Source organism: Camelus ferus, chromosome 17, assembly GCF_009834535.1.
Source record: "Camelus ferus isolate YT-003-E chromosome 17, BCGSAC_Cfer_1.0, whole genome shotgun sequence".
Taxonomy (NCBI): Eukaryota; Metazoa; Chordata; class Mammalia; order Artiodactyla; family Camelidae; genus Camelus; species Camelus ferus.
Genome location: NC_045712.1, coordinates 30,893,866 through 30,920,685, shown reverse-complemented (window position 1 = coordinate 30,920,685; position 26,820 = coordinate 30,893,866). Strand labels below are relative to the sequence as shown.

At 59.1% G+C, this 26,820-nt stretch overlaps 1 protein-coding gene and 1 long non-coding RNA gene across 5 annotated transcripts in view; one reads left to right on the top strand and one right to left on the bottom strand.

Moving 5' to 3' along the window:
- LOC116657206 overlaps nucleotides 1–15,096 on the top strand; it is a 42,865-nt gene extending 27,769 nt beyond the window's left edge. Inside the window, exons 2-4 of the long non-coding RNA XR_004312232.1 lie at nucleotides 9,897–10,108; nucleotides 11,201–11,329; nucleotides 11,631–15,096. This is a non-coding gene — a long non-coding RNA (uncharacterized LOC116657206). The remainder of the gene's footprint in view (nucleotides 1–9,896; nucleotides 10,109–11,200; nucleotides 11,330–11,630) is intronic.
- A 65-nt stretch (nucleotides 15,097–15,161) lies between these two features.
- On the bottom strand, nucleotides 15,162–26,815 carry TPRA1 (transmembrane protein adipocyte associated 1). Of its 4 annotated transcripts, none has more exons than XM_032458802.1 (12): nucleotides 26,671–26,800; nucleotides 26,203–26,429; nucleotides 20,321–20,462; nucleotides 20,051–20,183; nucleotides 18,709–18,795; nucleotides 18,551–18,623; nucleotides 18,363–18,442; nucleotides 17,712–17,822; nucleotides 17,540–17,600; nucleotides 17,265–17,367; nucleotides 17,100–17,180; nucleotides 15,162–15,820 (listed from the first exon to the last, which is right to left on the bottom strand). In XM_032458802.1, exons 3-12 carry the CDS (start codon nucleotides 20,443–20,445, stop codon nucleotides 15,550–15,552), a joined length of 1,125 nt encoding a protein of 374 aa, XP_032314693.1. In that variant the 5' UTR covers nucleotides 20,446–20,462; nucleotides 26,203–26,429; nucleotides 26,671–26,800; the 3' UTR covers nucleotides 15,162–15,549. The 4 variants fall into 4 exon arrangements, with proteins under 4 accessions (XP_032314693.1, XP_032314692.1, XP_032314695.1 ...); XM_032458801.1 differs by having other exon boundaries at nucleotides 26,629–26,773; XM_032458804.1 differs by having other exon boundaries at nucleotides 15,162–15,793; nucleotides 26,629–26,773.
- Between the last annotated feature and the right edge of the window lie 5 nt (nucleotides 26,816–26,820).

Below are 26,820 nucleotides of genomic sequence, written 5' to 3'. Positions count from 1 at the left end.
CGCGGGGCTCCAAGCTTTGGGTCCGTGGCCCCCAGTTCTGCCCGGCCCGCTGCAGCCCCGCAGCCCCGGGCGGGCCGAGCGCGCGGTGCCCGGTGCGACACCGCCCCCTGCCGGCCGTTCGTAGCATCGCGCCGCACGCCGGCTGCGGGGACAGAGCCGGGGGGTGAGGGGTTGGCGGGGGAGGGCGTAGCCAGGAGGCCGCACGTGGGCGCAGGACGTGGGACCCCGCGGGGGCTGCGAGGCCGAGCGCGGAGAGGGGAGCCCGGTCACCTTGGACAGCCCCTCCTGCCCTGGATCTCGCTTCACAGCAGGACAGGCCAAGATCACCCAGTGGGAGTGGCGGTCCTGCCTGGGCCCTCCGGAGGCGCTGTGCACGCAGGTCTCCGGCTGCACAACCTCTGAGCCTATTTCCTCGCCTGTAAAACAGGGTCCTCAGACCCTACCAGGCTTGGTGTCTTCACCTCTCAGACCATTAACCCTCAGCAGGAACAGTGCAGGTGCCAGATCTTCCAGCAATTTCTAGATGGTTTTCATCTAAATCTTTTTCCTTCATTTCCTCTTAGATCTGGAGTCAAACGTAAGTAACAGGGAACCACGGGGTCTGATGTGTAAAAATCATGTTGTTTTTCAAATTGCAGTGTAGTCAGTTCACAATGTTGTGTCAGTTTCTGGTGCACAGCACAACAGTTCAGTCATACATGGATTCATTTTCATATATTCATGTATTCATTTTCATATTCTTTTTCATTATGGCTTACTAGATCATGATTTTTGAGAAGCAGAGCCCTCCAAAAGTCATTTTTAGCTATGTTTAGTCATTTAAAAAGATGTCCAAACAACTGTCTTAAATTTTAAAATACACTTAAAGCAAAAGAAAAAAGTCAAAAGGTAAATGGCAAACTGGAGGAAATATTTGCAACTCACATAATAAAAGGATACAGGAGTCAGCAAACCTCTCCTGTAAAGGACCGGACGGTAAACACACCCGGCCCTCAGTGCAAGCCCCTGCTCGGCTTTGCTGTCCTAGCTCACGGCAACCACAGACGATGCGCCTGGCTGTGCCCCCGTAGAATTTTACTTACAAAAAATGATAAGTCAGTGGGCCTGATCCAACCCAGAAGCCATAGTTTGGTCTAATTTAACCAATCTAGAAAGAGCTCCTAGAAGTCAAGAAAAGATAAGTGAATTTTAAAAAAGGCTGAGAACATGAACAGACAGTTTTTAAAAAGGAAACTCAAAAGGCCCTGGACAAGCGTGCCAGATGCCCGAGTTCACATGCGATGAGAGAAGTCGAGATACCCCCGCCCGTTAGAACGCACCTCCATCGGGTGCAGACACAGGTCCCTGCCGTGTCCCTGGTGGGAATGCTCACAGGCACCCTCGGTTGGGGGGGGACGCTGTCTGTCCATCAGTGTTCCCCTCCCTGCCAGCAACCCCACCACCTAGCCTGGGCCCTGCAGGCATAGCCGGGTACCACGGAGTGACATGTTGCCAAAGTTACATCCAGGGAGCCACCGTTGCTGTGTCTGTGGTGTGAAATCACAGTCCCAGAATCTCTGCCTTGTGCGCGCGGGGGACCAGCACACGGCTCTTTAATGGCCAAGAGGAGGCTCGGTGGCAGATATGGGGAAGTCTGCGGGCAGGCAGACGTTCAGGAAAAGACCAACGTGCAGAGCTGGGTGTGGGAGTAAGATGCCTATTTGTATGTGTTTGTGCTCGTGTGGGATCCCTAAGAAACCGTACGCGTGCTCGCGTGTCTGGGGAGAGGCGGCAGGTGCCGGGAGGAAAGAACTCTCGATACCGATCACTGTTCCTCTGAAACGCTGGGACAGTATGCTTTCTATCCAGGGATTTTAAGCTTTAAAATCAATGTGTGTGGCTTTGATGGAGCAAGGGGAAGACGCAAGTGCAGAAGGGTGTATAGAACGCCACAGTTTGTGCAGGAAAGCCACGTTCCCTTGTGTGTGGAGTGTCTTTAGAAGGACAACCTTCTCCCCGCAAAACGCGGCCGCCGGGGGTCTCTGGGGGAGCACGGGCCGGGGGCTGGAGGGGACTCGGCCTTCAGTGTTGATCCGTTTGGATGGTTGGATTATTGTTTTTTTTTAACTGTATACATGTTTTGAAGTTTTCAAATCAAAAGAAAAGGTGAATGAGACCCTACAAGCCGCTCCCCAGGCTGCGCCACAAGCTGGACTCTGTCCTGGTGCGCGCACGCGGCCAGGAAGCACCACTGCACCTCCCTTCACAGCTGAGGCGGCCTGGGGAGGTGAGTGCCTGGCCCAGCCTCACAGCCTGGCAGGCATGCTGCCCACTGAGTCCCCAGGACAGCCCCCAGGCCCCCTGGAGGACACAGGCCTGGCCCCACCCTGCTCAACACTAGAGTTCCTTCTGTAAAATCCTCTCAACGGGTCGCCCAGCCTTTGCTTGAATACTGCCCAGGACAGGAAACTCGCCACCTTACAAGGAGGGCATTCCAAGGCCAGAGGGTCCGGTGGAAGGGCTCAGCAGGTGTGTTCCCGACCCCCGGCTCTGCCCTGGGGCCACCGGCTCCTTCTGGTGGGGAAGTCACAGGGCACACCCCAAAGATCAGGGCCCCTGGGGCTGTGCTGCAGGCTGAGCAGTCCTGGTTTCCCCATTGTGTGAGTGGCTCAGGTAAGTCCCTTTCCCTCTGGGCACAGTATGGATAACAGCCCCTTCCACAAGACTGCTCTGAGCGTCCCAGGAGTGGAACCAGCATGCAGGCCCTGGCCTGTTGCTCCTAACTCCTTCTGACGCCAAGCTTTGGCCATGTTAATCTCTGGTCTTGCCTGAAGTCGCCAGGCTTGGGCATACCTCAGGGCCTTTGCACTCCCTGCTCCTGCTCTAGGGAAAACTCTGCCTGCACCTTCCCATCCCCCGTTTCTTGGTGGAAATGTTACCTCCTCAGAGAGGCCTGACCACTCCAGCTGATGGCCTTGCCCATCTGTTCCCTCTCCTGTCTTCCCACTTCATTCTGGAAGCATCTTGTGTATCTGTGTATCATCTGTCTCCCCTGGTGGAACCTGAGCTCCAGAGGAGACAGGTACCTTGTGGCTCTCATTCACGGTTGGATCCCAGGGCCCAGGGTGGTGCCTGGCGTGTGATGGGTGTTCGACTCACGAGTGTGTGGATGAACGCAGGGCCTGCGGCTCCGCACTGCAGGGCCGGGCCAGGAGGGGCCGCCTGCCCGCAGGGCCTTGGGTCTCGGGGCCCATCTCTGGGGTCTGCCACCAGCCCCGCCCTTTCACCCCTCTGCTCGCCCCCCACCACACAGGGCAGGGGTGAGGCCGAGAGGCCACCCTCCCAGAGAAACATCAGGGCTCCCAATTCCATTCTGAACAGTGTAATTGCCTAATTGCTCTGCTCCTTGGTGCGGTTTGTTCACAGAGGCAGCTGTGCAGCAGTCAGGCCAGCCTAGCAGAAAATTGGCATCTCAGCTGGAGAGAACTAGGGAGGCAGAGCATGGAGCCGCCACCCCTCCCGCCGCCCCAGCGCCGAACCCCGGTGCCCGGGCCCGCGTGGGGCTAACCTGAGCACGAGTGCGCTTCCTTCCTCTTTATGTCTGAATCGTGCCTCCGAACAGGCAGCACATACAAATAATGTCTTTTTTAAGTGGGGGGACTGGGGATGGGACCCAGGACCTCGTGCGTGCTAGGCATGGGCTCTGCCACTGTGCTGTGCCCTCTCTGCAAATAATGGTTTAATTCAAGGTGTAGCAGGTGTGCAGCTAACGTGAGCCACCCTTCCCCCACCCCGATCCCGGACACCAGTCGCCCTCCATGGCACAGGCTGCCGTGTTCCCCGTGGGTCCTCCCAGGGACAGTTACGTTGACGTATGCATATAATGGTGGTAGCCAGAAATGGTCACGCACTGCAAACATTTGTGCTTTCCCGAAGCCACTGTCCTTGGGGTTGTCTGGCGCTCCCTCGTCTTCACAGCAGCTGGCCCGGCACCCCTGGTGCTAGACACCAAGGCTGCCTACCACCCCTGCTTTCAGAAGCAACGTCACAATCACACTCCTTCCTCATACCTCACTGTCACACATGGGAGGGCACGTGTGTGTCAAATTCATATTCATTTTCAAAATCGAGTTGGTTTTTCCCACACACAAAGCAACACTCGATTCCTGCAAGATGAGAAAGAGGGCCCCACCCTCCTGACTCAGGCAGCCTGGACCCCACCCAGCCGGACTCCACACTGACGCTGACTTCTGTGTCACCAGAGGCGTTCAAAGCAGTCCGCGGGTTTGCAGGCTGCCTCCTTTCCTCCCTCGGCAGTGGGTGGGGCTTGTCTTCCCCTGGACGCCCCTGCACGCCCCTGCACGCCGTTCTGAGGTCAGGTAGCTGCCAGCTGCTGCCCTGCTGCAGCGACCCAACTGCTCCCCTATTGGAACCCAGATTGTTGCCAACTGTCTGTTATTACAAACTGCGCTGCAAGGAGACTCCTTGAGGCTGAATCTTGGCACACATCCTTTATTCTGTCCTTAGGGCTGCTTCCCAGAAATGGAATTTCTAGGTCAGGGGGTGTGTATTTTGGGGGGAGGGAGTGGGGAGCTGCACATTTTTGAAATGTGTGTGTGTGTATTTCTGTTGTGTGTCTGGGGCCCTGCTTGGAGGTCCATGCAGGTTCCCAAGCAAATCTGCCCTGTGACTTTGCACCAGGGTGTGCGTGCTTTCTCTCCACCCTCAGTCTCGGAGCTGCCCTCCTCTTCCCGGTAGCCTGGGAAAATACAGGAGTGTCCCCCGACCCCGCGCCCCACCCTTCCCCTGGACACAGCACTGGAGGGTCTGCAGACCTCACCCTTCCCAGAGCTGGGCAGCTCTCCTCTGGCCTGAATCCCCTTGGTAACCAGGCTCAGGAGCCCAGCCACACTGGCCTGCAACGCAGGGAGAAGCCCATGTCACTGCGAGTCCAGGACCCCAGGCCCACATGGATGCAGGTGTTGAAAGAAGTCGTCCAGAATCTACATCTGCCTCTTGTTCATGGTTTGCATAGTCCTGACTGCACCCTCAGGCCGGCCCACCTGCATGGAGGCAGAGACACCTGCAACCAGCTCCAAGCTTCCCAGTTCTCATTCAGAACCCAGCGCCCTCTCTGTTTCCTCCCCTTCCAGACTATGGCTTGGCTGCGCCATGATTGGACCAGCTGAGATCATGTGCACTCTGAACCATCACTGCCTGAGGTCTGAGCAGCGGGAGTTTGGCCAAGTCCCCAAACCGCTGAGCCTCAGTTTTACCGTCTGTAGACAGGATCACACCGGCACCTGCCGAATCCAGCGTCAGGAGGGTTAAGTGGGCCACTGGAGGTACAGTCCCTGAGAGCAGTGCCTGCACCACACACGTGCCTATTTGTCTATTCCTCAAGCGCCCGAGTGTGTGTATCCGGGCACCTGTCTCCTCTGGGGAGTCAGGAAGGCTGAGCAGAGACTGGAGGAATTGACCTCAGAGGGAGAGCAGTGTTCCAAGAGGAGTCGCCGGCGCCAAGGCCCCGACCAGCTGGTGTCCCGGGACATGTCACCTTTTGTCCATCACAGCCCACCTGGACAGGTGGGGGGAGGGCAGCCTCCATGCGGCATGGAAGAAAGGATGACACACAGGATTTAAAGATGATAATGCTGGATGTGAATTAAATTTCCAAATATAACATTTTCAGATATGTAAATGAATCTTGAGCTGGTGTCTGCAAATATACGATTTTTACAGCAATGTAGGAGGTTTCATGCCTGCAGGGGGTAAACACAGTGCCTAATCGGGACTTCTTCCATGGCCGGGCCTCTGGGCTCTGGATGGTGACGGCGGTGAGAACAGGCGGGGGCGCGGAGGCCGTTGCAGAGCGCCCTCTAGCGTCCGGCTGGAAGTCTGCAGGCCGCGTCGCCAGGCTGAATTAGGGTTCAGACCCGGCCAAAATAATGTCCCCGTACAATTCCAAATGAATTTAACTGAATGGCTGTTTAAAAAAAATGACCCTGTAATCATAAAGCCTCGAATAGTCTACTTCCCTCAATGGCTGGCGGGTTAGTGTGGGAGAGCTGGGAGTTCTGGGGGCCCAGGCTGGGGTATGAGAGCGGTAGACACAGAGGGAGGCTCCAGGTCAGGCACGTGAGGAGGGCGGGCCTGGGGGCCTGGCTGAGATCTTTGGGAGCCGGGGGCGGGGATCAGTGGGAGAGCAGGAGGGGCAGAACCAGAGCTGCATTTCGTAGAGGGTAGGTGATTAGGTTTATTTTATTTTTAATGGAGGTACTGGGGATGGAACCCAGGACCTCCTGCATGCTAAGCATGTGCTCTGCCCCTGAGCTGTGCCCTCCCCCACCTCAGAGCTGCATTTTTAAAAGCCTCTCTGGCTTCAGCCTGCAAAGGGGGCGGGAGGGGCAGGATGGCAATGACGGGCCAGCGGAGAGGAGTGGCAGCGTGGAGCACTGCTGGCAGTGGAGAGGGGCCGGTGGATGAAGTCATGTTTGGGAAGTAAAGTGCACAGGACTCGGTGATAGGACGGATGCAGGTGTGAGCGGTGGGCGGCGTCAGGAGGCCCTCCAAGGCCTGACTGCCGGAACTGGCGGGCAGGGGTCCCCCCCGGAGCCGCAGCAGGCCAGCTGGAGTTGGGGAGGCAGATGTTGTAGGTGAGCCCACCTCCCAGTTTCCTGGGGAAGCGTCCTGCTTTATACCACTTGTTCTGGCGTCATTATTAATTTTGCCCCCTTTCACTCTCAAAAGGGTCCTTGTTTTCCTCTGAATAATAATTAGAAGTAAATAAAATAAATATGAATACTTGATGAGCAGATGGATGGATGAGATGAGCACTTCCTTACAGCAGCGGCCAACCTGCAAGCGTGTGGCCCTGAACCAGATCCTCTTGCCATAAAGAACTTACCTGGAAAAATCGGCAAAGCATCTCAGGGCTGACCTCCGTGGGTTGAGGCTTGAGGTGCCCCGCCCCCTCCGGGCCCCGCCCCGGGGTCCACACCAAGGGGCTGGCTCGCGGTCCTAGGCTGTTTGATATCAAGCAGGGCCTCTCTACACTCTGGAAAATTGTGGAGGGCCTCCAGGAGCTTTGTGGCTGGGAGTTTTGTCTATCAGTATTTACATATTCAAAGTTAAGTACACAAACTGTTAATTAAAACCAAAAGCACACATTCAGGCCGCAGTCAGAGCTATGATGTCGTCACATGTCGGGTCTGGAAAATTCCGCGGTGCACTCGTGACTGACAGCACGTGTCTGAGAACCAATTTGAGCTCGGGAAACCCCTCAAAGGGCCTCAGAAGCCCCGAGGGGCGAGGACCCCAAGTGGGAGCTCGTGGTCTGGGCCTGGCCGCCAAGACCACCGGAAGGAAACAGGCAGCAGTGGAGTTGCATGTGCAGATGCCCAGGCTCGTTCCCCTGGATCCGCCCGGGGGCCTTTCCGTGCGCACGTGGGGACCCGTCAGACTGACGCGGGACGCGCATTGGACGTCGATCGCTTTCACAATTTGGGAACAAACTGAAAGAACTGTTTCTATAACAGGATGCTGTGCAGAAGTATCAACACAGGAAGGTCCCCCCCACAAAACTGAATGAAAGCAGCAAGTTGTGAAGAAAAGCTCAGTATGAACCCAACTAATTCAAGCGCACGAGACCGCGCTGCACGTCGTTTGCGCCGCGCGAGCGTGCGCCGCGCTGATAAACAAAATTCAAGGCGGCGGAAAGTGGTTACCGGGAGTCGGGCAGAGTCAACCAGGGGGGGTGCGCGGGGTTTCCTTGCCTCTGTGCTGCTCAGCTCACACCGTGGGTTTTAAAACCTCCGCCCAGTGACTGTGAGAAGATGGGAAACTGGGGCGAGATGGGAGTGTGTCACCACCATCATCAACGGATTCTTCCTATTTCTGGGTATGGGAGGCGAGACTGCCAGCTGCCTGCCTAGCACCCATTTCTTTCTTTCTCCCTGATGTGTCGGGAGCAGCATGTGCCAGTTCAAAAAATGGAAAGAAAAGCCTGCATGTTCAGCCTCCCTTGCAGAGCGGTGGCCATATCAGCAATCTGCAGCCAAAAAGGTACAAGCGAGAGTAATTAAGTGCAGCTTATGGGAAGGCCCCTCAGGTGGGAGGCGTGACAAGGACAGCTCTGGCTTTCCTCCCCCTCTCTCCTCCTCTCTCCTTCCCGCCCAGAATAGGCAGGACAGGACCCGTGGAGCTGCTGCCGCCGCCTCGAGGACGAGGATGGAGGAGCAGGGGAGGCAGGGGAGGCACCCAGCATCTGTGACATCCTGCACCAACCCTCCGCTGCCGCCTCCAGCCTCACCCTTTGTCGGAGAAAAGCCAGCTCTCTCTCCTTAAGCACTTGGGTCCAGGCCGCGTCCGCTCAGGAGGGTGGCCCACGCCCCATGGCTCCCGGACACTGTCCCACCGCAGATGCAGAATGCAAGCGCCCGTCCCCTCTCTAATCCTCTTCTGTTCTTGGCGTTTTCATAGTCCATGCTTCCAGCTTGTTGAGCCTGCTTTTCTTTTTTCCCTCCTCTTGGTGCCAAATAATGAAATTTCAGCATTTAGCCTTGAAAATTCTAAACCTTTCTTACTGCTGGTAGAGAAATCTCAGCAAGATAAGAAGGAAAAAACGTTCCGCTTCCCCTACAGCTGCAAAAATACAGACGCTCTTCGGAATCCAAAAGCTGGTCCTGATAAGTGGTGAATTGAGATTGTTCCCCCAAAAAGCATGTATGTTCTCCTCAGCGTGGAGGCTGCTGAGCAACTGAGGTCCCGTTCTACTTCCCATCAGCGTGAAGGGCTGTTGGCACAAAGGAGTCTTGTAAGATGGGGTGTACTGCGAAGGGGCACTGGCCACCCTCTCAAGACTGCAAAGCCCAGGACGGGGCTTGTGTGATCATTTCTGGACTGATGATAATATTTCGCTTGGCCTCTGTTATTTTCTGGGAGTTCTGGGTCACACACTGAGATCATTGCCACATGCGTGAAGGGAAAATTTGCTAGGACATTGTTAGATTCCTTATCTGAACCAAGAATCCGAGACTCGTGTCTTATTTAAATCAACACTGATCTATGGCTTTGCTCTGCTCGGGGCTTCCCGGTCTTCATCCTCCTGCCCGCTGCCCCTTCCTCTCACCAACACCCACTCACCCTTCAGGCTCGCCCAGAGTCTCCTTCCTGGGAGGACCCTGCCCCCAGGGGAACTGCGCCTCCCTCTCCATTCCTGAGCCCCCAGCATCTCCCTGGCGTAACCCCCACCCTCACCCACACCAGATGGGGCTCATTCAGCCACGAGGGACAGGAGACCACCTCAGACAGGCTTGAGCACAAAAGGAGCTGCACTGGCTCCTATGCCTGGGAACCCCGGCCAGACCACACTCAGGCACAGGTGGATCCAGGCGCTGGGGCTATGATTCACTCCTGTGCTGTCTCCCTGTCTAGGTTCTGCTGTGGCTCAGAGATTCTGATGAGCTCAACTGGGGTGTCACATGCATCTCTGAGCCAATCACTGCAGCCTCTTGCGGGCTGGGCCTGCGGCCACCTATGAGCCGGAGGACGGAGGGGCCCTGAGGGTGCAGGAGGGCCAGGCCTTGGAAGGGCAGGACCACTGTGCCCCGAGACTGTAATTGGTTTTCTCGTCTGCCTCTGTTCCAGACAGCCAAACACAGAGCCCGGCACAGAGCAGGTGCTCAGTAAGCGTCCGCGGGGGATGGGGGTGTGAGACAAGGCACGGCCTGGGGAGGCCGCCTCGGATACTTCACCCTCAGATAGACAGGCGCAAGCCGGGCACACCTGTCAGGGCCGGAAGTGCCCCGATCTGGGATTGCTGCAGCTTGTGAAAATTTTTTTTAAGCTGAAAAATCTAGAAACGTATGTGAAATCTAACATGTGAATTCCAACAAGTAATCTTTTTCAATTTTTAGGCATTGTGCTGGGCCGTGGGCCACCTTCTGCTTATGAAGAGGATGAGGCTCAGTGTTTGAAATCAGGAGGCGGGAAGAGCAGGAACATTCCAGAAGGCTACCTTCCCAGGGGCCGCTGGACGACTCCATGAAAGTGCGTCACCCGCGCCAGTTGGAGCAGCCCGGGGGCAGCCCACGGCCCCCTCGGCCCGGAGGCACGAAGCCCAACCCAGGTAGGCCCGGCCCCGGGGAGGGCCGTGTCCTCGCAGCCGCTCTGCAATTTTCCTCTCAAATCGGCTCATCGTCCCCAGAATGTCATTCGACCCCAGCCGAGTGGAACTGATTTTGCGTCCCAGGGCCTCCTGGGCGCCTAACGAGATCTTGAGTGGAGCCCAGCTTTAAACGCTCTTCACAGCAGGTGATTGGGTCTTGATTTGCTGGATGCGTTCAGCTGAGTCACCGTCTCTAAACAAGATGAGAAATAAAACGCCGGCCACGCTCGGATGGCCAGGGCAGCCTCGGGCCAATTACATGGGCCGCTCCCTGCAGGCAGCCTGGGGACCCCCAGGAAGGTCCTGCTTAGAAGGAGAGTGGGCCACCCCCGAATAAGAAGCCGCTCAGGGCCAGGCCCTGCACAGGGTGGGCTGTGGGGCTTCGCAGAGGCCGAGGAGGCACAGGCGGAGCCACATTCTGGGGGACTGACTGCGAGGGGCCTGCCCAGGTCACGGATGAGGAACCTGAACGGTCCACCTCCCAGATCCAGCTCTGCCGTGAGCACCTGGGGCTCCCTGTCCCCCTGGGGAATCCTTCGGGGGTTCCTCTGCACCTCATGGAGTGTCCAATGGCCCGAGTGACAAGGCTCAGAGCTCCTTTCCTGTGGGAAGTGTCCCTGTGTCTGGGTAGCAGATACAGTGGTTAGAGGCCAAGGGTCAAATCCCTGCCTTGCCCCATACAGCCGTGTGACCTCGTCACCTCAGCTGCCCCGTCGTAACAGGGGATCTTGGCAGTGAGTGAGCGTTTAGCATGCTGCCTGAACCCAGATGGCATGGGTGTCAGCTCCTCCCCAGCATCCCGTTGGCTCTGCCCTGAAGCGGAGGGGAGGCTGCTGGAACCTGGAGGGAGGCCATGGACAGGAGGGGCAGCTGACGGGAGATCCCCAAGGTCTGAGAACTGGGCCCACAAGACCCAGGAGATGAGGGGTGACCCGTGGGCCTGGGCCAGAGCCTGCCCTCCCTGTTTGTCTGAAATCAAACTAGCTGAGCACCGGCCATGTACGTAGCAGCTTAAAGGACAGGGTTTCTTTCTGCTTCTGGCCACACGTTCAGGCAGTTCGTCCGAGAACGCTCCTCCTGGAGGCCCCTCAGGGACCCAGGCTGACACATGTTCCCACCGTCACCGGCGCAGGACAGGTGCTTCCACCTGGAGGTGACATGAGCTGCATCTCATTGGCCAAAGTAAGTCACGTGGTTCCCCGCTTCCTAAAGCGGGTGGGGTGGTACAGTGCTGCACGTGTCCAGGAGAAGCAAGTCGTGGACGCCAGGCCACACACGTGCGCGCGACCTTCTAGGTGCTGCCTGGTTCCCTCTTGGTCCTGTTCTGAGTGGGTGGAAGACTTGGCCTCATTCTCGGGGGCTCTCCGCCTGGTCCCAGGGTCTGGTCAGTGTCAGGACACCAGGGGGAGAAAAGATTTAGTGTCATCTGTTATGGACTGAATTGTGTCCCCCAAAACTCACATGTTAAAGTTCTAACCCCCAGTGTCATGGAACCAAACTTGGGTCCGCACGCCCACGTGCAGTAACACCAACCTGCTGACACCGGGCTGCGCTGAGGGAAGAGCAGCATCAGGCACCAGGCAAGGGGTCCAGGCAGCTGGCGCTCAGACGGCCCGAGCTCCCTGAAGGCTTTCAGGGAAAGGGTTTTAAAGACAGGCTGCGGGAGGGGGCGCCCCTGTGGGGTGTGTGATCAGCTCGTGGACATTCTTCTGATTGGCTGGTGGTGAGGTCATCGGGAGTCAACCCCACAAACCTTCTGGTTCCAGACTGGGGCCTATGTGCTGGGGGGCAGCATGCAGTGAACTTCTTCCACCTGGTGGGGGTTTCAGTGTCTGCAAAGCAGCTCAAGGATGTGGCTCAGAATATTATCTACAGCCCCTGAGGAGGAACTAAAGGTCCTGGACTTCGTTTAGTGGCTAAACTATTGTTATTTTGTCTTGCTGACTGCTCTCCTTTCTCTCTGCATTTTCTCACTTCTCTGGTTAAATGTACTCTTTGGAACTTGGGGATGCCTAGGAAAAGCTTCTGTACAGATAAGAGGCAGGTGGAGGACATGGGGGGCAGGGGTCTATTCTGGGAAGACCCTGGAGCATCCTGCCAGTTACACCAGGACCTTAGAACTTGACTATCTTTGGACATGGGGCCTTTAAAGAGTGATCAAATTAAAGCAAGGCCATTAGGGTGGACCCTAACCAGTCTGTGACCTGGGGACACAGGGACCCTGGGATGTGCACACAGAGGACACAGCACACCAGGGAGAATGGCCTTGGGAGACACCAACCCTTGGTCTTGGACATCCAGCCTCCAGAACTGTGAGCGAATCATGTCTGCTGTCCAAGCTCCCGGTCTGTGACGGCTCTGTTAGAGCGGCTGGGCTAACCCACCGCGGTCAGGGCTCATGCCTGTCACCATGGAGACCTCCAGTGCTCCTGGCCACAGGACCGTCTGTGGTGGCTGAGGACTCTGTGCCCTAAATCCACAAGGGTGCCATGGTCCCTGGAGCCTGGCCTCACCCCTGTCCTGGCCCCCAGTGCTCAGGGACACACGGACCCTACTCCCAAGGGAATCTGCACCTGTGTCTTCCCATAAGTCCCCGCTGCCCTCTGCAGCCCCCAACATTTGGAGACAAAGTGAGGAGGTCATCCACTAGCCACAGGCTGCCCTCAGCAAGGAAGCCCAGGCCTAGACTCCCTCTGACCCTGGAGGGGTAAGAAGGCTGAAGCTCAGGAAGGAAAAAAAATTGGCGTCTCCAGATGGCTGTCTCCCTCAAGTGATTCCTTTGCAGGGACACATCAGGGTCTTTGTGTTTCCGTCAGGATCAGGACTGCTGTCAGCAGGTAGTTTTTCTCTCGTGTACAAGGTGTCTGTTGGTGGCAGTCCAGTCCTGGTACTGCAGTGCCATCATCATTGGGGGGGCGGGGCTTGTTTTGGCTATTTGACCATCCTTGATGAATAGCTTCTCAGAGTCACCTCATCATCCAGGATGGCTGCTGGAGAGTCAGCCATCACATCTGCATTCCAGGAAGCAGGATGAGGAAAGGCAGGACAAACGAGCACATGTCCTAGCTAAGTCAGCTCCCTTTAAGCAGTCTGAGCTAAAGAAAGTCTCTCATACTCCTGCTAACACCCCACTGACCAGAACTGAGTCGCAGGAGGTACTGCAAAGGGGCAGGAATGTCACCTTCTATTGGTGCTTCACGGACACACAGAACATCCTGGTATGGTTACCAAGGGAGGAAAAATGGATATCGGGCGGTAACCAGTCATCTGCTGCCCTGTGTCACCGATGAGGAAACGGAGGGTCAGAGAGTAGACATGACGTCTCAAGGTCCACAGCCGGTGAGCAGCTGGAGGAGGCAGGACTGGAACTTGGGGCCATATGTGGTGAACTCATGATCACACCAAGGCTTCTAGAACATCCCCCCGACCCTGGCCACTTTTCTGCATGACGTCTGTTCCCACCCAGACCCAGCACATGGATATGGTCCCAGCAGAACAGACGTGAGCAGAGCTTTTCAGAAAGATGGAAAATCTGAACAGCACACTCACACAGAGCTGGTGAGGCTGTGCTGACAGGAGTTAAAACTGGGGCAGCCTCTTTGAAGGGTGTGTTGGTTCACATTAGGTTCAACTGTAAGAGAAAAATCCACAGTGGTTTAAAAAAGATAGACATTTCCTTCTCTCACATTCAACAAGTCGTCTGAAGGAAGGAGTCTGGGGCTATTCTGGACACACCAGTGTCAGGGACCAGGGCTCCTCCTACTTTGTTGCCCCGCCATGAGGCTCCCATTCCAAGATCACCCAGTGATTCAAGATGGCTGCTACAACTCCGGCCATTACAGTCACATCCCAGGTAGTGGAGAGAACAGAGCCCATCCTGTCTCTTCAAGGAAGTTGCAAGCACGCTTACATCCCACTGGTCAGAACGTAGTCACATGGCCATGCTGCCTGCAAGGAAGGCTGGGAAATGTAGTATTTATTCCAGACAGCTGTATATCCAGCCAAAAATCAGGGATTCTGTGACAATGGAAGAAAAGGAGAACATATATTGGAGGACAGCGATTAGCCTCTGCCGGAGACTGTGACACTAATTAAAACTAAGATTGTGTGCTCCAGCAATTCCACTCACACGAGTTACTGAAAGCATATTTATAAGGATTTTGTTGTTGTGTTGTTTGTTGTTGCAAAATATATTAGGGGAAAAAAGTCCCTCCTGAGGGGACTGGTTAAATCCATGCCGTGTGTCTGGAAAGTATGCAGCTGGAGCAGCTCTCCCACCCGACGTGGGACGAGCCCGAGACCAGGCGTCAGCGAGGGAAACACGCTACGGAACATCCACGCTCCAGCCCAGGGTGCCGTGTGTGCACGAGCGCACTGGTGCTTCTGGAACTCCACTGCAGCCCCCTTCTCCTCCAGCTGCTAAGACTCAGAGCCGGGCAGGTCGGCACAGGCGTGGGGCTACGTGCGACTTCCCTCTCACGTTTCACCATCCCGGCGCTTCGCTGGGGCTTACCCCCACCTTCAGCTCATCACATCCAGCATGGCGAACATCCGTCCCGGGCACCCTGCCTTCTAAGGGGGCCCCCTCTGTGCTGAGCACCAAGCTAGAGACTGAAATCTGCCCTGCGGTCATTATGCTCCGTCAGCACCTGCCAGCTGTCCACACTGGCTGTGTCCTAATTAAGACAAAAATCCCCGCACGGCAGGCCTTCTCACCCTCACTCCACAGCTACTGAGATGGGGGAAGGAAACATGAGGCCCAGGGAAAGGGTGGGACCACCGGGTGGAGACACGGTGCTCAGAAGCCCCAGTTCTCCCCACGCCCGGCTCCCCCGCTCAGACAGGGCCCCCGGCAGGGATGCGGGGTCCGATCTCTCTCCACCTCCCCAGTAGCCGGTCAGGAGCAAACGCAGGAGCCCCGAGCCTCCCAGGGCTCAGCCTGCAGGGCAGTCACCCTGGCCCTCGGGTCCCAGCCCCAGTCTCCCCACACCTCCATGTCAACACTTTCTGCTCCTTCTGCTCCTTTTCCTTTTTATTAGAAAATAGATCAAGAAAATATACACACTTCAGCCCACCCGGCAGTGGGCTTTGGGGAGGGGGCGGGCCAGACCAGTCCTTGGGGCCCAGGCTGCAGAGAGGGGCCCTCGGCCAATAGAGCCAGACCCAGCCCTGGGACATCAGAGTCTGGGCCAAGTCACCTAGCAGGGCAAGGGCTAGTGGGAGGGGGAGGCGGCCCCCAGCTGGAGCAGGGGTGGCCGAGGGCAGGACAGGCCCACACAGGGCTCCCGCCCACACTCGGTCCTATCCCCTCGTCCTCCTCTGCCGGGCGCTCAGCGCTCCTGGGCCCCCCACCAGCCCGTCCTCCGCTGGCCCCAGTAGACCCTCAGGCCGGGGCAGCCACACTAGGCATTGATAGCCTTCCAGCGCTCGCTGTCCGTGCTGTTGATGCTGCCAGCATGGCAGGGCATGGAAGCCACGTCGTCCAGGTAGGCCACCCCACTGGCCGAGTCGAACTGTGTGCTGGCAGCCCCCGCCGTCTCCAGGCCCTCCCGCCGGGCCACAGCGTAGGGCTGGGGCAGGTGCATGTCTGGTTCCTCAGTCTCATCCACTTGGCATTTGTAGGAGAAGAGGATCTTGGGCTCTGAGCTGGTGGTGAGAGAGGGGCGGGGAGCCCTGCCGTGTGAAACATGGCAGGAAACATGCTAACGGCTGCCCAGTGTCCACCTTGCGAGGTCCCTGTTGGTGCTGGGACTCTGGAGTCCAAAGGGACTTGTTTGGAACTGGCCCTCCCGTTCTGGGCCGTGGGATCCTGGGGAGCAACTGCTCTCTCACTGGACGGCAGGTGGGAGGGGTCCGACCTGGGGAATGGTGGCCCGAAACAGCACCTGTCCAGAGGTCTGGGCGGACAGTGGCCCTGACCTCAGCCCAGCTCTCAGGCCTGCCGTCCTCAGGGTGACTCTGGCGGGGAGAGCTCCACTTCTGATTTACAAAAAGGAGCCAGAGGCCCGGGAGATAAGTGGTGGGCAGGAGATCATGTGCACCGGGGTTGGGGATCCAACCCAGCACTTCTTACTGCACTCCAAGGCCTTCCCCCAGCCCACCCAGACCTGGCAGGCAGGGGAGGGTGGGTAGAGGCAAAACGCCCGCATTCACCACACCCGAGACCGGGGTCCAACCTCAACCCCATCTCACACACACGCCTCCGAACACACTGCACAAAAATGCACCCCACGCTCAAACACACACTGGACCCCCCCAACCCTGCTGACCTCTCCAGCGCCCCCAGAGAATACAAGCTTTGGGGGCTCTGGGCTTTGTGCGTGGGGCCACATAACACCCAGCAGAGCAGGTGCTGGGGGGCAGCTGCTCGCCCAGGGGCAGGCTGGTCTCCCTTTAGATGAAAAGTGCAGGGCAGGTCAGCAGGCCACTCGTGGGAACAGAGCATGTGCCTACGTAGGTTGCGTGTATAATGCATGTGTGTATACACACGTGTGCTTACGTGTATATACATGAGTATGTGTGTATGCACATCCGTGTGGATATACATCTATATGAACAAATACACGTCTGTATGGCAGTGATGTACGAATTCATGTGTGTGTACCTGCATGTGTGTATGTGCACATATATATGTGCATTTAAGTGTGTATCTGTGTGTACATATAGGTATATGTATATGTGTATCCATGTGTACATGAGCGTGTCTGTGCATGGGCGCTTGTGTGTGCGCACGTGTCTGTTCACACGCACGTGCACGTACACACTGCTCCCGCCCAGCCTGAGCGGCCCCGGGATGCTGCAGCGGCGGCTGCGCATGCGCAAGCGGCAGAAGGCGCCCGACAGCAGCCACACGGGGGCGCCCGCGGCCGGGAGGCGGAGGCGGCCAAGCGCCAGCGCGACCTGGACCCACAGCCCGTGGCTCCCCAGTCCCGAGCGTCGCGGGGGGACTCACCCGAAGAAACCCCGCAGGAAGGCCACGTAGATGAGGGGCGCGAAGAAGCTGAAGTAGAGGAAGGTGGTGGCGTCCACGCAGCTGCGGGGAGGGCGGGGGGCGGGTCAGGGCGGCGAGGCTGAGCGGTACCGCCCCCCCCAGCGGCCCCGCCCGCGGCCCACGTACCAGAGCCCCTCGATGACGTCGGCGCACAGCAGCGCGCTGCCCAGCCCCTGCAGCAGGTTGAGCAGCGCCAGGATGCCGGCGTACACGTAGAAGCTCCTCCGCGCTGCGGGGGGGTGGGGGTGGGGGAGCGCCGTGAGGTCCTGCCCGGTGTCGCCCACCCGGGCCCAGCTGGCCCCCTCCCCCGCCCGACCGCGGCTGTCGGCCCCAGGCCACCCCCGGGCCAACAGCCTGCCCTGTGCCCGGCCCCGCGCCCCTTCCGGTGCCCAGACGCTCACAGGGCAGGGAGATGCGCTCCTTCAGCGGGGTCTTGGGGAGCACGACCACCAGAGAGTAGACCTGCGGAGACACGCGGCGCTGACCAGGACGCAGGGGAGCTCCAGCCCGGGGCCAAGCCCACTAGCAGGGCAGCCAGGCCCTGTCCCACGGCTCCGGCCACCTGCAGCTCACCAGGAAGAAGAAGCAGGAGCTGACCAGCCAGAACTGGCGGCCGCCGTGCCCGTAAATGTTGAAGTCCTCGGCCGAGAGGTGGGCGTCGGGGTACAGGATCTCCAGTGTGCCCTGCAGCGGGCAGGGGAGGGTCTTACTGGCTCCTCCTGCCACCTGGGCTCCCCACCGCACCAAGTCCCACTCCCACCTGACCCTCCGTTCCCTGCCCTCCCCCTCCCCCAGCTCGTTCTCAGCCGAGAGGTGGGCATCCGGTTACCGGATCTCCAGTGTGCCCTACAGTGGGCAGGGGAGGGCCCCGCTCCCACCTGGCCCTCCATTCGCTGCCCGTCCCCAGCTCCAGCACCCAGAACAGGGAGGCTGAGGGGCAGCCCACAGTCTAGGAAAGGGGGCTCCGGATGCAGGGCTTTCAGCATAGCTTGCAGACCCACGCGCTCCCTGTGCGGGCTGCTTGCTGAAACGGCAGGTTTGCGCTACTGAGTCGGAATTGGGGAGGCCCAGAACCTGCGAGGTTAACCAGCAGGCAGGCGATTCCTTAGCTGCATTCAGCTGAAGACACTGCACCTGATAAGCACTCAGCCCTGATCCTGAGCCAGAAGTTAGTGGATGCCCAGCCCCCGGTGCCCCCGGGGCTGCCCTGTCCCACCTGCGTACCTGGGTGACTGAGTAGGCCAGCGACAGCACCGTGGTGATGGCCAGCACCCGCTTGATGCTCGACTTGCTCTCCAGGTGACCTGGAAGAAACATGCTGCTCAGTTGGCGGGAGCCAGCCCAGCTGACCTTGGCAGGATGGCCCCCAGCCAGGGAGGGGCAGGGAGCACCGGCCCCAGCAGCAGACGCACCAAAGGCAAGGCCCAGGATGACCACGCTCAGCTCGATGGCCAACAGGAAGAAGCGGGTAATCTCCCACAGGATCTGGACACAGAGCAGGCAGAGGGTCAGCCTGGGGCCCGTCGCCCCGCCCCACCACCCAGAACCCTGGTGGCAGGCCTGGCCCCACCTTATCAGCAACGGTCGCAGCATCCGAGGTGCTGACCGTCATGGACACCACGGCCCGGGCAATGCCCACCAGCGCCACCACGAACACCTGGTGAGCAAGAGAGAGGCTAGGGTGGGGCTTCTGGGCCTGCTCACCACACCCTGCGTCTGCAGGAGACCTTGACTCCTCAGGAAGGATGGACGCAGGGAGGACGCAGGTGTGGCAGAGTGCCTGTGCTTGTTAGCTGTCAGCCTGGTACGCATCCCCTTCCTCTGGTAACAGCCTCATTCCTTCTCCCATTGCTCCCCCATAACATGGGGGGGGGGTGCTGGCCACACCACTGCTGCTTCAGGGACTGGCCTGTGACCCAGGGGTGGACACAGCATATTCAAATCCTCTGGTTTGGGGATGGCGTGGGACCCCAGGGAGTCCAGTGCAAGCCATACCCAGGACATGAAGCTCAGCCGCTGGGAAAGGAGGCTGCGGGGAGGGGAGGGCAGAGACTGCCAGAGACGGGGCCCGAGAGACGCCAGGCCAGCAGGGAGACAGACAGCACCCCGTGACCCCTCCATGCCTGACACCTGGGACTTGTCAGTTTTTGTCAGTACTTCCTCTCTGGCTTCTCTGAGCTTAAGTTCAGTTTTCTAACACACAAAACCAAAGGGCCCAGACTTGTACACTCTGTCCTTTGTGCCTTGAAAACTGTGTCCAACCTCAGGGAGGCTGACAGCACTCGGGTCACATGCCCACCGTGTGCCAGGCCCCTCGGGGCTGGAGCTCTGTGTGGGCATCACACCGAGGGGCACTGAGGCACAGAGAGGCCAAGCCACTGGCCCAAGGTCATTCAGCACAGCCGGGTGTCAGAATGCAGTGGGCATTTCCCCACCCAGCATCTATTCCCCTTTTCTCTAGTGAGGCTTCCCCAGTTTTCCTCCTGGGACCACCATCCCCCTCAGTTCATATGGTCTGGCTGAGCTGACCCCACCCTCCCAACTCCAAAGTGCCCCTTTCCCTGGTAGTCACAGTGACTGGCTCGGGGATGAACAGGGGCTCCAAGGTGGGCCACTCAGAGGGAATTCCAGGCCTACACTGCACCACCAGGAAAGAGGTGCTCTTCTGCTGGAGTTGGCGGGGAGGCAGGATGTTAGCTCAGGCTGCTCTTTTCTGCCTTTGATACCATCGGGGGAACCTTCATCTGAGATAAGGCCAGAGAACACAGATGCAGAGACAGAGTCCTAATGACATTAATCCTCTGGATCCAGCCATACCTGAAGCTGGTTTTTCATTCAGAGGCAGTTTATCATTCCCTTTTTTGCTCAAGCCACTTGGAGTTGGGTGTTCTGTTGAACTGGAATGAACTCACCAGGATATAGAAGGTGATGAAGATGGGGCTAGAGGTGACTCGAATCTTGGCCCGGGCAAACGGAAGCTTCCAGAGCAGGAAGATGAAGAAGAGCACATTGGGGATGAGCAGCAGAAGGTCCCAGTACCGGACCCTAGCAGGTGGGTACAGAAGGCAGCTCACTGGTGAGGTTGCGTCTGCCCCCGCCCCACCCGTCTCTCTCTCTTTCTCTCTCTCACACACACGCATGCGGACCCAGGAAGTCCCTCTCCCACAGCCAGCCCGCCTCACCTCGAGGTGCCGATGTCCTCATAGAGCAGCAGCAGACAGCCGTGCGGCACGCTGATGTTGGGCGCCAGGGGCGGAGGCAGCGCTGTGCTCCCATTGGGCCCAGCCTCCTCCTCCAGGATGCCCATCCCGCCAGCAGCCAGCCCTGCAGGGTGAAAGCCACCACATCAGCGGCACAGGGGCCGTGTGGCCTGGGCCTCTGGGTCTCGGGCTCGCTACCCAGCATGCGGGAGGTGGGTGTGGGGCCCCCACACGTCACAACCCACTCAGCCGACAAGGGGCCAGTCCTTTGTCTTGGACTCTGTCTCGTGACCCCAAACAATAAAGGCCGCCCTCAATGACTGAACAGTCTGCATGCCAGGCACAGCAGCACGTGCTACTGGGCACTGCCCAGCTAGCGCCTCCAGTCCTGGGGGCAGGGTCGAGGAGCCGGGTTCAGGGAGCCTGACCTCCTTGTCCTCGCTGGAACGGGGTTAAGGACAGGGTCCGCCGTGGGAGGTGGTGCAGGCCTAGGAACCGTGCACACCCCAGGGGGACCTTCGGCCCTGCCCGCCTCTGCTGCCACCTAGAAAGGCAGACACAAGTGGAGGGGACACTGCCCTGTGCCCGGAGGAGGCACGGGACATTTCCAAGTGGAGGGGAGGCAGAAGGGCTGGGTTTTCAAGGTGACTGAGAATGAGAGGTCAGGAGTCCAGCCTGGAGGACAGGAGAGCTGGGGTTGGGGCCCTGGGAGCCGCCCCGGTCAGCTGAGGTGGGTTCTGGGGCCACGGGGTCCTCAGGGCAGTGGCAGAGGAGTGGGGCCGCACTGACTGACAGCAGCAGCCTGTCTGCGGGGAGCTCGGGGCCGAGCAGCAGGACGTAACACATGCTGGCATTTAAAACTGTGAACAGACTGGGCCTTGTGACCCGGTGCCCCCACTTCCAGGCACGGTCATGACAGCCCCGGGCACGGATCAGCCCAAGTGTCACCGTCAGCAGAACACCCACACCGATGGTGGCATCCGCGGGAACAGTGGATCACTGCCCAGAAACAAAAAGATCGAGCCCTGCATGGGGGTGACATGGAGGGCCTGGCAGCCAGGATGGCGAGCCGGGGCAGGCCAGGTGTGGACGTGCGGTCCGAGTCCAGCAGAGACTGGGGAGGGCGGAGGGCACACCGGCTCCAGTTCCGGGGGCCTGGGGAGCGCACGTGCCGCAGTTCGTGGGGCCACACACCTATGATTCCAGCCCTTTTCTGTGTGGGTTTTACAAAAGGAAAAGATGGGTTCCATTCCCACACTGAGAGCAGGGGTCTCCTGTTCAGCCAGGGGCAGCCCCACCTTTCCTGGCAGAAGGGACCTGCAGCAGGACCCAGGCCCCCGCTGCCACTGCCATCCCCCCAAACCCCCCAACAGCAGCAGGCTCAAGGCGGGGGCCACGGGGGCCGCAGGACAGCTCCCCTCGTGGCCGGGCTGGGGAATGTCAGTGCCTCAGAAAGGGTGGGGCGACCCCCAGGCAGGTAGACAGAGACCTGGGGCCTCAGAACTCTCTATCCTTCTCTGCAACAGGCCTCTGCCTGGCTCTGGGATCACGTCCCCAACGGCACACCAACGACAGAAAGTATTAAACAGGAGAACCTACACCTGACACATAGTTGGGTCCAAGGGAAAAAGCTGGCCTCTGTCCGGTTCCCTCACTCAGGCTTTTCTACCAGCGCTGACCTTGCCGAGCTCTGGCTGTGAGCCAGGACGGGTCCAGATGCCGGGACACACCTGCCCTCTCGGGGCCTCCATTCCCCGAGGGGAGGATGACAGCCAGCACCAACACCCATACTTAGAAAGCAAACTTCTAGAGATAAGTGCTAAAGAGAAAACAGGAGTGAGACAGAATTCCATTGGCTGGAATATGGATGTGATGGTGGGAGCAACAGCAGCTACCTTGGACCACAAGACACAAGCCCACACTGAGGATGACAGAGCGGTAACAGAGAAGGTGTCTGGGTTTCAGGCTCATCCTGGACAGCTTACACACAGACAGTCGTGTAGCAGACAGAAGTAATCTTCTACCCTGATATCCTGGCCTTTGTTTCATCAGGGCCAGGTTGTCAGACAAGGTGACACTTGAAAGGAGATCTAAATAACTGAATGGAGCCGTACTGGGGGAAATCTGGACAGAGACCATCTCAGGGTGAAGACAGCAGTGAAGGCAAAGGCCATGGGGCAGAAACAGTCTGGGCTTGTTGAAAGGGCAAAAAGCAGCCTGGAAGAGACGAGAATGGGGGCGGGGCAGGTCAACCCAGGACGCCTGACCACTGGCACTGGCACCGCGGTCTCACTCAGTGCAATGTGATTGTGGGGGGATGGGGCGCCACTCCCACACAGAGGGGCTGCCATGGAGAGCACACTGAAGCAGGGAGAGTGGAGGCAGGGAGGCCGAGGAGTGCCAGGCCACTGTGGACAGTGACTGGTGGTGGCAGTGGGAATGGAGGGGAGGGATCTGGGATCCCTTGGGGAGGAGGGGACAGTGGGATGGGTGGACAGACACATGCAGGGGTGAGGGAAGAGCAGGGAGCCTCTGGGCGCTCTGCTGTGGCGAGGCCGGCACTGCGGATGGTGTCCCTGCACCACTGCCCTCTGCCTTGCTAACAAGGTGCTCCTTTGTTGCAGGACCCTCCTTGGTGCCCTGTGTTCAGGCAGAGCACCCTCCCCAGTGCCAGCTGAGTCTCAGTTACAGTAAGCCAGCATTTTTGGGGGGAGAGGGGTGTGGAGCAGCACCGGGCACCTCAGCAGGGTGCAGGGTGCCCGTCTGACACAGAGACGGGGTCCAGGCTGCCAGATGCCCTGCAGCATGTGGACAGCCCTCCCCTTCCCCAGCAGGGCCCCCGCTCTCCTCCCTGTCACTGGTTCAGGCAAGCATGTGGGGTGCCGTGGGGGGGGGTCTCCTGAGAAAAGGCAGACACCCTCAAGGACTAAGGCCTCTCCTCTGCACCTCTGTGTGGCTGCTGATGTGCAATGCCCAGACGGTGGCCTCCTGCACCCCTGCTGACCACCCACCACCCTGGGCAGGATGCTCACAGCTGCCAGTGGCCTGAGACAGTGACTGAGAAGTGACTGTGAGTTGCGAGACAGATTACACGGCCCCCTCCTCCGCTCCCCACTCTCTGTGGAGCAAACTGCTGGTCCCAGCAGCCCAGCAGTGGCTCTGGTCAAGGACCGAGTCTCAAGCAGCCCTGGCAGGAACAGAGCTGGGGTACAGGCCAAGCAGCCACGAGGAAGCCGGAGAAGCCAGTGTGGACGAGTGAGGTCAGGGGTTAGGGGGGCTTCTCTTCGCTTCACCTGTCCAGCACCCCACTTTCCTGTGGGGGAACCTCAGCACCCCCAGTCTCCAACCACAAGGTTTGGGTACAGCTGACTCCACCCCTCCACGACTCCAGGGAATGTGCACATTGGAGTCCCACATGGAAATAAAGCCAACACAGAGGAACACAGGTGAGAGACAGATGGAAATAGATCCTGGAAATAGCTCCTCCCATGAGCCCCTGGATCCAGCCACACCTGAAGTCAGCATCCACCCCACTCCACCCCACCCCTAGGCCAGATTTTTCAGTTATAAAATCTAACAAATTCCCTTTTCTGCTTAAGCCAGTTTGACTCGGAGCTGGGCAGACCTTGGTTGTGCTTCTGGCTCTGCCAAGTACTTCGTGTGACCTTGGGTGAGTCATTTCCCCTCCCTGAATGGCACAGGAAAATAACACCTACCTAACAAGGTTGCTGTAAGGCTCAAACAAGACCAGGGAAGTGCGTGGTCTACAAAAGGACACACACACAAAGGTAACTGCTGCTTTTCTTCCCAGAAGAGGGTCTGTGGGGCTGGGGGGAGGATTTGGTTCATGGGGGTCCAGGCCCACTTGCTCTAGAGTCTGAGGTGAGGAAGGAGTGTCAGCTGCTCTCCCTTCGCCAGACTCCTGCTAATTCCATAATAACAGCAGAGAGCACTGATGCTCACGGGCCCTGCCATCCTGAGAGAGCGGTACTTACATCATCGCCCTGAACAGAGCCCAGGGCTGGGCAGCCACCTGCCAGGCCTGTAGCCTAGGCCCCTAATTGGCAACTTGCCAGGGGCCCTTCTCACGCCTCAGTTTCTCCACCTGTAGCTGGGGGCCTGGGGCTGGATCCAGAGTCGCATGCTGGTAACAGCACGTTTAGGGGGGACAGGGCCGGGTGTGGGGCTGAGGGTTCGCATCCCTGAGGCCCTCCCCACTGGCACTGCTGCTCTGTGGGCCTCCAGACCACAAACTGCAGCGGCACCAGAATTGCCACTGTGTGTCAAGGCTTGTAAAATAACGGAAGCAGTGAGAAAAATACCACAGCACCCCCTTCCTGTGTGCAGACAGGGCCCAGGGCTTTCCCCAGGTAGCCTACTGAGCCGCCACACCGGCCCGCAAGAGAGGGCACTGTTACTGCCCCATATGCTGGAGGGAGAAGCGGTTGGGAGGGGTTAGGTCTGTGGCTCCATATTCTCCTCCCTGGACCACGGGTGAGCTCCTGGCCTTGTGGGCAGAAGCCCGGGCAGTGACAAAGTAAGGGGTCTGCAGGCTCAGGAAGGAGAGGACAGTGGGAGGGCAGGCTGAGGGCAGGGGAGGAAGGCATGAAGCCCAAGCCACAGGGATGGGGAAGGAGATTCTCAGAGGGGGAGTTCCTGGGATGCCGAGTGTCCTGGGGAAGCCCCAGGCCTATCTCCGGGACCAGGGAAACTGGGGCAGACTGTTTCCTCCACCTGGGAGGGACTCTCCTGACCTCACTAACATTCCAGAGGCCACCTTCCCACCCACCGCCCACAGTGGGGCCTCCACCTCCCTCCCTCTGTGGCCAGCCTGCAGGCAGGATGCCAACTTGGCTAGGATCATGCGTGCTGGACCCGTGCGAGCCCCTGGACAAGGAGGGCCTTCCCCTCTCTGGGCCTCTGCTTTCTGGTCTCTCATCTGTGCAGTGGGGCTGACCACGCCTGGCCCAGCCACTGGCCGGGGAACCTGGGGTAAACAGACAGCCCTGAGCAGAGGAGGGCCTGCTGCTGAAGCACCCCTCAGTGCTTCCGGCGTGAACTGGTTGATGAGCTTGAAAACTCTGGAACCAAAACAGGATGAGGAAACCTCCCTAGGTCAGAGGCTAACCCCTTATCCTTCAGCCTTAGGGATAGGGGGAGAGGGACACTGCCAGAAGCCCCCAGGGGGAAGGCCAGCCGTGGGCCCTCCCCTAGGCCTTCAAGGCCCAACCTGATCTGCCCCCTGCCTGCTGCCCTGCTGATGCCCTTCCACTCTGCAGCTCATCTTTCATCTTGTTCAAGCTACTGTGCTATTTCTACCTCAGGGCCTTTGTGCCTGCTCTTCCCCAGCCTTGTCTCACCATTCAGGCCACTTCCTCCGAGGAGCCCTCCTTGACCACCCCTGTGTGTGTTTGTGTTTGTGGGCTGTCTGGCCCAGGCATGCTCATGACCCAGTCTCCTGGAACCACAAACTGTTGGGAGTGGATAGATGAATGTTCCGCAGAATGCAGCCAAGCCCTTCTGGTGAGTGGGGAACCCCACAGACCCTTCCGTCCTGCTCAGCGAGGTCAGGTCACTGCGCTCCCCTTTCCAGTGTCCCCCCACCCCCACCCCCTTGGGCCCCGCGGAGGCGGAGGCGGCCTGTAGATGGGGCTCGGGCCACTCGCAGGGACGTCTTCCTGCACAACCTCAAGCGCAGAGTCCGCAAGCCCGGCCGACCCAGGACACCAGGACCCCGGCCCTCTGCGCCTCCAGCCTGCATCTGGGAGGGAGGGTCGCTTCGGGCTGCAGGAGCGGGCAGGCGGGTCGAGGGTTCCCGGGATCCGCTCCCGCAGCTGGAGCAAGAGGGAGGGTCCCCTCCTTACCTGAGGCCCCGGCCGCCCATCCGCCGCCGGGCGCGGACCCCGCAAGGCCGCGGGACTCGGACTCCAGCGCCCGGGCCGGGCAGGGGATCGTCGCGCAAGAGGCGCCCGCGGCCGTCCCCCGCAGACGGGGCGGGCAGGGAGGGAGACGCGGTCGGGCCCGACTCCGCGCGGCCCTTCCCGGCAGCAGCGACCCGGAAGGCTGGCGAGTCCTTTTCGTTCCGCCAAAACTGCAAAACAGCCACCGTCCCTACTCGCGGCGCGCAGGCCCGCCCCCAGCCCGCAGCGACCTATAGGAAGGGGGCAACGCCGAAAAGAGGGCGCTCGCAGCGTGAGGGGCCAATCAGATGCCCAGGGGGCGGGGCTGCCGGCCGACCTCTTAAAGGGACATCGCGCGGGCAGCGAAGAGACGGAAAGCGGCAGTCTCACCCGGAAGGGGGTCAGACGAGGGCCGAGGCTGGGAACGCCTACTTTTCCGTGTCCGCGGCTGTCCGCCACCAGCTCGGCCCCTCCGTCCTCACTCCCGCCGCTGGCAGGCGAGCGCCCGGGTAGTAGCCTCCGCTGCGGCCGCAGGCCTGGTGACCTCTGGTCCGGGGGACAAGCCCCACCCCTGCGCGTACG

Coding starts and splice junctions, on each gene's coding strand:
- TPRA1 (XM_032458803.1), bottom strand. CDS start 20,445: ATGGGCATCCTGGAGGAGGAGGCTGGGCCCAATGGGAGCACAGCGCTG. Junction 20,184..20,320: donor GAGGACATCGGCACCTCGAG/GTGAGGCGGGCT, acceptor CCCACCTGCTAG/GGTCCGGTACTGGGACCTTC. Junction 18,796..20,050: donor TCATCACCTTCTATATCCTG/GTGAGTTCATTC, acceptor CTTGCTCACCAG/GTGTTCGTGGTGGCGCTGGT.